Source organism: Perognathus longimembris, chromosome 25 (assembly GCF_023159225.1).
Source record: "Perognathus longimembris pacificus isolate PPM17 chromosome 25, ASM2315922v1, whole genome shotgun sequence".
Classification (NCBI taxonomy): domain Eukaryota; kingdom Metazoa; phylum Chordata; class Mammalia; order Rodentia; family Heteromyidae; genus Perognathus; species Perognathus longimembris.
In genome coordinates, this window is record NC_063185.1 from 13985533 (window position 1) to 13998723 (window position 13191).

At 45.5% G+C, this 13191-nt stretch overlaps 1 protein-coding gene across 1 annotated transcript in view; it reads left to right on the forward strand.

Annotated features, from left to right (window-relative positions):
* Rad50 (RAD50 double strand break repair protein) overlaps window positions 1–13191 on the forward strand; it is a 161459-nt gene that overhangs the window by 6025 nt on the left and 142243 nt on the right. Inside the window, exon 2 of the mRNA XM_048334051.1 lies at window positions 328–434. Within this exon, the coding sequence (XP_048190008.1) occupies window positions 421–434 (14 nt within the window). The 5' untranslated portion in view covers window positions 328–420. The remainder of the gene's footprint in view (window positions 1–327; window positions 435–13191) is intronic.

Here is a 13191-nt window from a genome sequence, read left to right on the forward strand (position 1 = left end):
AAATCAGATATGATCAAGTTTTTCATTTATTCTACCTGATCAAGCAGGACCTTCTTAAAAGCATTCCCGTATTGGGAGAACTCAATAAAAGTAGATAACGTAGAGCAGTATCTTGACAACAAAGCCCTTTGTGAGTTTGCTGTTGTTAAAAGATCCTCCGTTCCTGCTAGTTTACAGTTTTTGGTGGCTGAGCAGGCTTTGGTACTAGGAGTGTGCCTAGATTCCGCTCAGGGTGGCACACAGGTCCTTGGCTGCCTGAAGATGGGCTGGGGGCTTCAGCTGGGTAATTGGAGCCATCACTTAGGTTTTCTTCTCTTTTGCCTGCAGATGGCAGCACACCCTGGGCCTCTGTGTACTGTCCTGAGGCTGGACAGCAGAGAAACAAGAAAATGGACTCCTTTCTCCTGCAGGCCCGCTTGAATGCCAGCCAGAAAGTGAGTGTGAGCTTCACTGGAGTTTTTCTCTTATTTATTCTACATTATTTGTTGTTGTTGGTTTCTGCATTAGTTGTGGGTTTCTACATTATTATTCTACGTTGTCGGGGTTTTTTTTTTTTTCGTGATGTAAATCATATGTGTTCAATTATGAGGTTGTTTGTTGATAATCAGTCTGTGCGCCAAAACTAAAAATCAGAGTAGTGATGCCAAGATCATTCCTGGCATCCTCCGTGTTGGAAGGGCCGCATCCCTTCTCGTCTGCACCGTGGGCCTTTTAGAGATGGGTTATACACCCTGTGTAGTAGGCTGGCAGTGTGAGGTGTGAGGTACTCTGTGCAGAGACCCTGTGGGCCTTCATCCAGTAGTTCATAGGATGGGTTATCCTATCCCCCTACTGCCAAAGCCCCATCCTGGCCATCACACTCCAGCTTTCTATCTGCCCCAAGACCTAGTGGCCCTTCACCAGACCGCTCTCTCCTATCCTCCCTGCCCCCCGTCCCAATTAACTTCATGGCCCTTTATTTGTGCTGCAATCTGAGCAGTTGACTAAGGGTTGCTGATGCTCTATTTAGATTCCATTCGTTCTACCGCATGTAAAGCTCAGTAAAAAACAATTCGTAGTTTCTTATCTGGGAATGATGCTCTTCGTGCCAAGAACTATTACACTACTGATGACAGTTGTGCTTAACAGGGTCTAGCACAAACCCTCCTTGGGTTTCAGTGTCTTCTTGGTTGGGCGATGACTCTCACTTAGTTGTAGTCCTGTAGAGCTAACATCTTCCTTCAGTGTCATGAGCCCCTGTTTCTGGGGGACTTGATCCCTTGTCTGTGACATCAGCCCGCTTTTCCTCCCACATTGTATTTTAGACTCCCTATATGGAATCATGGAAATACTTGGCTGAAATGTTAGATCATGATTTCACCCAACAGGTAATGTTCTTTTTTTTTTTTTTTTGTCCAAGACTGGACTTGAACTCACTCTGTGACACACTTGCTTCCACTCCATTGGCTGGTGATCAGCCACACCTCCAACTCACACTCATTTTTGTGCTGGTACCAGGACTTCAACTAAAGGCCTCATGCTGTTGTGTGATTGTTTGCTGTGTCTAGTATTTTACCACTTGGGCTATAACTGCATTCTGCAGTTTGCTAATTAGAGATGCAATATTGTAGACTTTGCTGTCTAGGCTGGCTTTGAACCGCATTCCTCCAGTTCTCAGCCTCCTGGATAGCACTCAGAAGAAGGTGGGAGTTTTGACTTTATTTATTTATTTTTTTTTTGGCCAGTCTTGGGCCTTGGACTCAGGGCCTGAGCACTGTCCCTGGCTTCTTCCCGCTCAAGGCTGCACTCCACCACTTGAGCCACAGCGCCCCTTCTGGCCGTTTTCCATATATGTGGTGCTGGGGAATCGAACCGAGAGCTTCATGTGTAGGAGGCAAGCGCACTTGCCACTAGGCCATATTCCCAGCCCTCTTGACTTTATTTTTTTGTCTAAAATAATTCCTTCAGGGCAGTGGGTAGACTGCCTGCCTACCAAGTGCTAAACCCCTGAGTTCACTCTTACAGTACAAAAAAAAAATTTGAATGTATTTCATTTAAAAATCTAGTGCCTTTCTCTATAGCTCAGAATTGTGCTTTTATGTTTTTACTTGTGGCAGTGAATTTATTCCCAAGCACAATCCCTAGCATGGTAAAGAACTAATTAATACTGGGACTAGAGATGTGGCTCAGCAGGGCCCTGAGTTCCTTCCCATGGCAGTACACATCATAACAAGAATGAATTCCATTTGTTCTTACACTGACCTGAATAATAGGAAAGAAAAATCAATGAGAAAATTACTGTCCCCAAACAACTCCCTTGTCCTTTTTAACAATCAATATTACTGAAGTAAAAATTTGATATTATGCAATTCACTGATCAAAAATGTATAATTGAATAATTTTAGTGCCTTCACAGAGTTGCATATCTATTGCCAGAGCCAATTTTAGAACATTATCATTATCTCAAGGAATGTACATACTCCTAAGTTATCACATCCTCTCCCATCTTTCTAGCCATAAGCAACTACAAATCCACTTTCCATCTATATATATTTGCCTATTCTAGATATCATATAGATAGAATCATCTGATGTGTACTCTTCTGTGGCTGACTCAACTTACCACCAGGTTTTTGTTCATGTTGTAGTGTGTATCAATACTGCATTCCTTTTCATGACCAAGTAATATTCCATTGTGTGAATACTGATTTTAATCACTCACTGTTTGGTGGACGTTTCCGTTGTTTCCATGTCTTGTCTGTTATAAATAGCGGTGCTTTGGACATTTTTGTGTACAAGCTCATGCCAGTAATCTTAGCTACTCAGGAGACTGAGATCTAAGGATCACGGTTTGAAGCCAGCCCTGGCAGAAAAGTCCCCATGAGACTCTTACCTCCAATTAACCACTCAAAAACAAGAAGTGGTGCTGTGGCTCTAGGGGTAGAGCACTAGCCTTGAGCACAAAGAGGATCAGGCACAGCACCCAGGCCCTGAGTTCAAGCCCCACAACTGACAAAAAAAAATCCCAAATAAACAAAAAAATGAAATAAAAATGTGAGTTTCAAGGTCTCCCTTGACAAACATGCGGAATTGGTTTGTATGGGAGGTTGGACATCCCAGGTATATTTGGATTTGGCAGGTAGGTGGGAGAAGTAGAGGCCTAAATGAGAGAAAAATGAGGCAGGAGAGGCAGGAGGTAGAGGGGATTGCAGGACGCCGTCTGTTGCTTGCTGGCTCAGCTTCCCCCGGCGCCTAGGAACCCAGGCCCAGGATCCTCCTGTGCCTGTTGCTTGCTGATACCTCCAGGTCCAGATTCACTCTGCTTCTGACTATGCAGCTCTGTTGTTGGGTTGTTGCTTTTCAGCAAAAGCAGGTGATCTTAGAAATGTGTTAAAGGACAAGTCGGTGCCTCTCAAGAGACTTACAGTCCTAAAAATATTTCCGGCCTTATTTTTTTTTTCAAGTACCAGTTAACAGTTTTCAGTTTAACTGTGTTTTCCTTCCTGAAATCTTTAAGTGAGACTAAATTGTGTGATTTTTTTAAAAAATAATGCATTGTTTTTAAAGAGTTCCACTGCTGGTCAACTCTGGGTTGGAAATAGAGATGATTTTTTTTTCTCCCACATAGACTTAAGCATGTAGAAATAGGAGTGGTTTGTTTCCATATGATTTCTATGTCTTCGTTTTTTTTTTCTTTCCTCTGAAAATAGGGACAGACACATTTTAACCAAATTCTAACTTGTAACTTCAGGTGAGTCAGTAGGAATTTATATACCTTTTTACTTTTTGTGGTATTAGTAATAGAACTCAGAACCTTGGCACATGCCACACAGATGCTTTGCCAGGATAAATATCCAGACAGTTGGTGGGCTGAACATTTTAGAAAAGAAAGGACAAGGGGTGGAAGCATAGTGGCAGAGCACCTGCTTGAAAAGTATGAGGCCTTGAGTTCAAATCCTAGTCCTGACAGAGAGAGAACAATTATTCTCCCTATATTTCACTTGGGAAATCAAAACTTTGTTCCTGTTAGTGACATAGAATACACCACTTGAACTCCCAGAAAAGCCCAAGTCTAAGAACACTTTGTAAGACCTGCTCCAGACCTGCTGTAAGACCTGCTTTTAGTAAATTCAAATGTCAAAAGGAAGACAGCAGCCAAAGCACTGGTGGCTCATGCCTGTAATCCTAGCTACTCAGGAGGCTGAGATCTGAGGATCAAGGTTCAAAGCCATCCTGGGGCAAAAGGAGCAGAAAGTGGTGCTGAGGCTTAAAGTGGTACAGCGATAGCCTTGACCAAAAAAAAAAAAAAAAAACCCACAAAAGCCCAGAACAGTGCTAAGGCCCTGAGTTCAAGCCTTGGTACTGGCAAAGAGACAAGAAGAAAAGAAAAGAAGACAGCTAGCTGGCCATTCTAGATGCACAGGTGTGAGAAGGGGCAGGGTGTGTTTATGGGGAGAAATCTAGAGCAATCACCTTGGATAAGTTACTTAGCCAGGTTTTGGTGGTGGTGCAAGTTCAATCACCAACCCACAGAATTTGAATTTGATACCAAAAAGATAGACTTTTTGAAAGGAGGACAGCGTACTGTTTAAAATAGTCAGTTTTCCTCTCCATTTTACAGCTAAGAGAAGTGAAGCTTTCTTTTCCAATAATTCTCCAAGGTCACACAGCTGGTGGGCATTGGGTCTGGCACACCTTGAGCTGCCTGGTAGTTTCTGCAGACCCAGGTTTGGCTGTGCGTGACCAAGGCTCCACCCAAGCCCTGAACTGTAATGGAATGCAAGAGGACTTTGCATATGTCACTTCCTGTCCTGGCCAGAGTTTCTGGGAAAGGAGGGGCAGGCCTCCATGGTCTGCATAGCAACAGCCCAGACAAGTTCTGAGGGCTGCCAAACACTGCCAGGGGAGATTTGGAGCTGCAGGTCCCAGGCAAGGGCTTTTCCAAAGTGGGAGCCGCATGGCTGGTGGGAACCTGGGCACAGTGACAGCACAGCTGCAGCTGCGGCTGCTGCACAAGTCGACTCCTGTCACAGCCCTGCTCCTCCAGCACCGGCAGGAGAGTGCAAGGGTTCCGTTTGCCCTACGTGTTCCATTTGTTCCTTTGGTGTTCATTTAGAGTGTTCAGCAAATAGCTAAGCATCTAAAATGTACCAGGAACATTTGGTCCTTGAAGCAAGGAAGAAAGTCTGTCTTTAAATTAGAACAAATGTGTGGATATTATACTAAAATGTTTAGTGGTAGAAGGAGGGATTTATATTCAGCTAGTTACTTAATTGTAGAGGGTTTTTTGTTTGTTTCGTTTTTGGGGCTTGAACTCGGGACCTGGACTCTGACCCTGTGTTCCTTTTGCTCTAGGCTAGCACTCTTAACTTGACCCACAATTCCACTTCCAGTGTTTTGTGTGTGTTTGTGTGTGTGTGTGTGTGTGTGTGTGTGTGTGTGTCTATGTGTCTGTGTGTTTGGTAGTTTATTGGAGATAAGAGTCGCACAGATTTTCTTGCCCTGACTGGCTTCAAACGGTGATCCCCAGATCCCAAGTCTCCTGAGTAACTAGGATTACAGATGAGAGTCGCCAGCACCTAGCTCCCACAGGGTTCTTCAGAACATTCCTTGATTTGTGACCAGGGGTTTGTGGTTTGTGTTTGTTTGTTTGTTTTTATGCTAACTTCCTCCTGCCTCCTTTTTTTTTTTCTTTCCTTCTTTCAGTGCTAGAGCCATACCTCCAGCAGATTACTGCCCCTGCCCTGGTATTTTTTTTGTTTCTTTGCTTTCAAGACAGTTTTATGTCTGTCCTTGATCCACATGTCTGTGGTCAAGAACATGGAACAGCTGACATGGTGCTGCCAGTCCCACCTGTGAGTTCCCTCATCTGAAAAAGGATCTTGTGAGACTAAAATGATAGTGCATGGCCCAGAGTAAAGTGTCCCATAAAGTCAGCCAGGACACTGAGAATGTGGAATGATTCCCATTTGACAGGGACAGAATCTTAGGCACAGAGGTTAAGTGACTCTGACAGGGTCATGTAGAGAGGCAGAGGCAGTGGCAGAGCCAGACAGTAGAAGCCAGGGCCAATGCTCTCTCCCTGGGATGCAGCATTCACTTTGGTTGGGGGGGGGGGGGGGTAGTTAACATAGACAGTTCTGTCTCTAACCCTTCAGAAGCTGTTTTTTGGCTTTTGTAGGCAATCAAGTAAGAGAGCATCCTCAGCACATGGAGCCATCATTGTAAGCATTCAGAGCCCTGCTGTATGATGCATCAGTGGGAGAAGAGGACAGGATATGCCTCTACCTTTATCTTTTGAGTGTGTGGGTGCACATGCGCTCCTAGTACCACCCCACACACACCCCTGCTGATCCTGGATCACACAACTCTCCGAAATTTACTCAGGCCCAGGCCAGAGGACTGGGTACAGGGGGAAGAGGCACCAGCATCTTAAATAGTTACTCCCATCAGGTGGTTTAGAAAAAGAAACCGATTTTTTTTTTTTTTTTGCCCCAAGGCGCTAGGACATCAGATACCCACTCTAGCAACCTCGGCTGCCCTGTTGCCTGAGGGTAGTTCACATTGGTGGCCCTTGTTCCTGACAGAGTTTGTTTTTCAAGATTGCCCAGGTGCGGTTTCCCCATGAATCAGCTGTGCTTTGCATTTTGTACCGGGCAGTGTAGCACAGGGAAGAAGAACATACATATTTAAAGCCTGCGTTTGGAATCCAGCTGTGCCCTTCTGTGCCTATGGGTGGGAAACAATGCAGCCACTCAACGCAGTTTCATGGAAGCATGAAAGTATGAATTAGAGGAACTAAGTAACTTGTGCAACCTGCACAACACGTGCATGCATGTGGTGGCTATTTTTACCATCATTGTTATTAAGCATGTCAGTGGGCTCTAGCAGTCTGTGAGTGGAAACAGCTTGGGTGTGTGTGGCCCAGCCTCACGAAGGAAACACATTTGCCATACATAACTCAGGATTCTAGAATGACTGAACCAAAGATCTCGAGCTTCTCTTGGTCACATTGTTATTTGCAGTGATACTCTATTGCTATGGGTTGGTAATGAAGTCTGCTGAAGTATGGTGCCCTACTGGTCATGTCTCAACTTCTCTTTTATTTTTCTTTTATGTTAATGTCCCTGTTGGGAAAAACAGTTCTGTAATTAAAATGTGTTGAAGTTCTACTCTATAGTAAGCGGTCTTTATTCACAGATTTGTGTGTATTGTATGTGTATGCTGGTCCTGGAGCTTGAACTCAGGACCTGGGTGCTGTCCCTGAGCTGGCTTTTTGATGGTTAGTTGAAGAGTCTCACAGACTTTCCTTGCCTAGGTTACCTTTAAACCATGATCCTTAGATCACAGCCTCTTGAGTAGCTAGGATTATAGGGATGAGCCATGGGCCGTCAGCATTTACAGATTTATTACATGTGTTTGACCATGTGCAGTCAAGGCCAAGGTACACTCGTATGCATTTACAAGCTTGTCAAAACGAAACCCCCTTGTGCAACTAATTGATGCTAATAAAATAATAATGATAGTAAAAGGAATAAAAAATTTCAAAAACAAAAGCTTTCAATTCTCATGCACATATTACACAGCTTAGATGAGGCAGAGAAGCTTTCAGTCTGGAGTTATCATCCATTGTGTTTAAATTGTTGTGTGATCTGCTTAGTGTTTTCTTGCTCTTAAGTTTGTGAAAATATGCCTCTCAAACAGCAAAACAGAAGTTATGGTGTTAAATCGAAACCCCTTTGTGCAACAACTTATAATAATCCTGATGCTATTATAGTAACCAATACAATCAAAAGGGCACATGTCTTACTAAATTGAATTAATAGAGTGAAAATTGGGACTTATTGACAGTGGCATGTGTTTAGTGGAGGTTGGACAGTGTTATGGGAAGCATGAATTAAGCACCTGCAAGTACAGCACTGAACTCCATGCATCCTCAGCATTGAGCTCTTCCTCAACAGTGGTCCTCTTGGAACCAGGTACCCAGGGATACCGAGGGTTTGGTGTAAAGAAAGGTTTTTGTTTTGTTTTGGTCAGTTGTGGGGCTTGAACTCATGGCCTGGGCACTGCCTCTAAGCTCTTTTGCTCAAGGTTAGTGCTCCACCACTTTGAGCAACAGCTCCACTTCTGGTTCTGATGGTTCATTGGAGATAAGAGTCTCTTGGACTTTCCTGCCCGAACTGGCTTTTTGAACCACAATCCTCAGATCTCAGCCTCCTGAGTAGCTAGGATTACAGACATGAGCCTGTTTTTTTTTACTGAAAGTTTGCTATGAAGGATCTCAGCTGAAGAAACAGAAAGGCTCAGTGATGCCCAAGGCCATCCTGCTACCTGTGCAGCAGGCCTGAGCTCGAATGTCCCATTCCAGGGTCCACACTGTGTTCTTACTATGTCCAAACAGTGACCTTGAGAGACCAGGTAAACTGATCTAATCCCTCCCTTTCCTACACTGAATTGCGCATTATTTATTTATTTATTTATTTAGCCAGTTCTGGGGCTTGAACTCAGGGCTTGAGCACTGTCCCTGAGCTTCTTTTGCTCAAGGCTAGCACTCTACCACTTGAGCCACAGCGCCACTTCCAGCCTTTTCTGTTTATGTGGTGCTGAGGAATCAAACCTAGGGCTTCATACATGCTAGGCAAGCTCTCTACCATTAAGCTACCTTCCCTGAGCTGTGCCCTGAGCTGTGCATCATTAAGGACAAAAATACAAATACAAATAAAAATCCTGCTTTGGAAGTCTTCCAAAGAAAATATTGGCATCTCTAGTGACCAGTGTAGGGTGTAGCTTCTTCCTTGAGTCTCTTTTCAGTAAGCCCTTGAGGCCAGCTGTCCATCCTTAACAGTTACTGGAGGGGGGCTGGGAATGTGGCCTAGTGGCAAGAGTGCTTGCCTTGTATACATGAAGCCCTGGGTTCGATTCCCCAGCACCACATATATAGAAAATGGCCAGAAGTGGCGTTATGGCTCAAGTGGCAGAGTGCTAGCCTTGAGAAGAAAGAAGCCCGGGACAGTGCTCAGGCCCTGAGGCAAGCTCCAGGGATGGCAAAATAAAGAAAGAAATAAAGCGTTAGTGGAGGTAGGCGTGAGTGGTGAATGGGTTAAGTGGTATTTCACCAGCATGTGGGTGGTGTGCCAGCCACCTCTTTGGCTATGGTATGGTATACAGTGCAAGCATTAGCCAAGAGTTGTCCTGCCTCCTCCCTGTCTCCCTCCCCCAACCCTCCCCCACCCCCCAGTTGTGGGACTGCAGCTCATGCTCATTTCTTTTTCACAGATCTGCCTCTGATGAGCAGAGCAAGTAAGTGGTCCACAGACCAGCAGGGTCACTTGGCACACTAAGTGCCTAGCCATATCGGGCCTGGTCTGCCGTCTCCAGGGTACCTGGGGTGACTGAAGAGGTGGATCTTCATATTTAAGGGCCTTGAAACCTGAGAACTAGCATACATAGGTGGTTCCTTCACACAGCAACACGTTTTTTTAATGCCTCCTTTGTGCCCACAAAGGCCTCATGAGAGATCCCATGCTGAGACTCAGTGTTGAGCCACATGGAGCCCACTAGCCAATGGCCATCACAGAGCTCCATGCTCAGAAGGATGGGAGGCCTGCACCCCTGCACCAGGGCCAGCTTGGCTGTGCTGTTGTTTATCTGAGCAGCTTCCATGACAGCCGGAGATAAAGTACCTGAGATCAAGCAAAGCCTGGAACAAGATTAGGTGTCTGGGTAGGGTGGGGCTTATACTGTGATTCAAAAACCCTCCACTGACCTATGTTTTCTGGGTGGCTATTTGGCATGCTTAATTAGTTTGTTAGCCCAACCCTACTCAGAAAGTATGCAAAGTGGTTGCATTCAGCAGATGTCTTAGAGTCTAGAAAGTCTGAGTTTTCACTGAGTGAAATAATGTTTTAGGGGATTGGGGGGGGGGGGCGGCTTGGAGCATCATTTTGCCATCTATCAGCTCAGCTCTGTTCACCCAGAGCTGGCTCCCCACAAAAGCACAGCCTTTGCTGCCAACGCTGGTTTGCAGCATGTCTGCCCTCCACGTCTCTTTGCAACAAGTGGCCCCAACACCTTCCTGCCTTGAAACAAATCATGTGACTTAAAAGAAGCAAACCTGACCTCAATTACCAGGTGCAAACATCAGTCACTGGGAGGCACCAGGAGGTCAGTGTCTGGTTCTTTCAGCCTCCAGTGTTAACTCTTAAGAGTACAGTGTTCAGGGTGTGGTAAAAGGCTATCTCTTCACAGTTTATGATTTCCAGTAAGCCACAATACTTCAAGGAAGGGGTGAGAGATTCTGGACCAGGCCCTCTGCTGAGCTGGCACAGCAGTTTCTGTAAGGGCAGGACAGGCAGGGAACAAGGCTGAATAGCTCCTAACGATTAGTCTCTGTTTTAAGGCACAGCAGAGCCACCTTGTCTAGCCAAGGGCAGGGGGTGGGGCCAGTTCATGCAACTACAGCTACGTGCCCTTTCAGGGTGGGGAAGCAGGAAAAGGAAGAGGTCCGTTCTCTTGACTTTTGGCAGCGGTGCCTGTCTCCTGATGGCTGCCAGGCCAGCCTGGAGCTCTGAGCACACTCCTCTGCCACTGTGAACAATGGCAGCTTGAGCTGCCTTCACCGAAATCTAGAGGAGAATTCCCAGCAAACTGCAAGAGGCAACATACATATTCCACCTGGGCCTTGGAGGGAAGTGGCTCTCTCTAGGCCTTTCTGCATTTCTCTGGAGCATCTACTTTAACAGCAAAGACCAAATACAAGTATGTTAAACTGAATTAGCCTCCAGTAACAGCAGCACATCCCCATTTAACCAGTCCTTCACAAGCGCTCACCTCATGCCTCCAGCCGGGCCATACAGTGGCGCATAGGCTAGGGCCTTGCTGAGATGGAGCTCCAGCTTAGTGGGAGAAATAGAGATCAATCACAGACACAAGGCATTAGTGTTCACCAAGGTTCTGCGTTGCAAATTAAAACACACTTTTGTGAAATGAAGTAGCTGAGGGACAGCTTTGGACTGGGTAGGCAGGGAAAGGCTCCAAGGACGTGACATTGGAGAGAACACTTAGAAGAAAAGAGGAACAAGGAAAGAGCAGGTGAACAGTTAGTTACCTGTCCTGTTTGCCATGGGGGCAGGAGAGCCCGGGTGAGAAGAGGAAGAATGTTCTAGAACACAGAGCTCAGTTAAACTTAATGTTTTTGCATATGTGATGATGTTTCTTTCTTTTAGTTGAGACAGGCTGTCACTATGTAGTCCAGCCTAGCCTTAAACTTGAGATCCTCCAACCTGAGCCTCTAAATACTGGATCACTAAGTATGCAACACCATTTATGGCTCCCCCTCCCCTTCCTGAATTATGTCCTAAACATTCAGTGGATATAATGTCAACCTTTATTGGTTGCGTTTGGTGTGCCAGGCATTTCACTGGGAACAGTGATGTAAACCAAGGTGAATATGGCAGTGTCTCTTCTCTGGGAGCATTCAGTGTGTTGGAAAATTGGCCAGAAAACCAAAGAAGGCTGTGTGGTAAGTTCTGTGAGTGAAGGAATCACAGAGCTAACAGACACACACAGAAGGATTTCTAGATCTCTGTGGGCTCTGAGACACAATCCAGGAAGGATCACCAGAGATAGGAGACACCTGCACAGTCTTGCAGGTGGGGGTGAGGTTAACCAGGAGAAAAGGAGAAGTATGGACCTGTACAGAGGCCTGGAAGGTGGGGAAGGCAAATATGAGAAGTGTGCTGGGTCCCAAAGATGGACAAGTGCTGGGCCAATCACAGAAGGCCTTGATGCTCTAGCGCAGGAAGCAGAGACTCAAATATAGTTGGTGAAGTTAAAACAGATTTCTAAGAGGCCATGTTAGTAGCAGGTGAAGACTCGAGGATAAGAGACTGAATTTACACACAACTGCTCAGACAATTCAACATTCAGATAAATACATTTGGCTACTTGGTTCTTTGGAGGTATAGGTGCTAAGTTAATCTAGATGCAAGCACAAGGTTTTGTACTTCAGGCTGAAAAATATCTTTGCAGAATCCCTTTCAGGTTAGTCTCATCATGCTGTAAATTTAGAAAAGGAGCTGTTATCATAATCCAAGTAAAGACATAATTTGACTTTAAAATAATCCTGTGTGTAGGGCTGGGGATATAGCCTAGTGGCAAGAGTGCTTGCCTTGTATACATGAAGCCCTGGGTTCGATTCCCCAGCACCACATATATAGAAAACGGCCAGAAGGGGTGCTGTGACTCAAGTGGCAAAGGCTAGCCTCCAGAAAAAAGAAGCCAGGGTCAATGCTCAGGCCCTGAGTCCAAGGCCCAGGACTGGCAAAACAGCAACAACAAAAAATAACCAAATAATAATAATCCTCTGTGTATTCCAGCCTGCTAGAGAACATATGGCTTTCTCCCATCCATTTATCTCCTTCTCTTTTGCTACCCCCTCTCATCCCCAGTCCCCAGAATCCTGGTGGTGGTGGTGGTGGTTGTTATATATGCATTAGTTCTTTTTTTTTTTTCTTTGCCAGTCCTGGGGCTTGGACTCAGGGCCTGAGCACTGTCCCTGGCTTCTTTTTGCTCATGGCTAGCACTCTGCCACTTGAACCACAGTGCCACTTCTGGCCTTTTCTATATATGTGGTGCTGAGGAATCGAACCCAGGGCCTCATGTATACGAGACAAGTGCTCTTGCCACTAGGCCATATTCCCAGCCCCTATATGCATTAGTTCTTTAAAACACCCCAGTATAGATAGCACCACCTGATTGAGTCTCCTCAACTATTGGTGATTTGTTGAAAACCAGGAAATAAACAGCAGGCAAAAAAAAGTGAAGTGAGAGAGGCCAAAGTCCGGAGTAAATGAATGTGTATTGAGGACAAGTGGACTTAGTATGTTTCAGGCACTCTGCTGAGTTCATCACATTCTCTGCTTGGCTTAAGCTTCCATTTGCCCCTGAAAATCTTCTCACTAGAACCCATTGGGCAGGCATATCACTCATCTTGCTTGCCTCTGCTTTCTGCTCTGGTTTAGCTAAAAGGGAGCACTAACGAGATCAAAGGGCACCAGAAGATGGCGTAAAGAATTGATTTCCCTGGTTCCCCATCTAGGTACTGTAAGCCAAGTGCTTCCTCCCCCACTGGAGTACACAGCTCCTCCCAGATGCCCATTCCAATGGCTGTCTTCCCCAGATCCCCTTTCCTCTTCCCTTCTTCACACCCCTA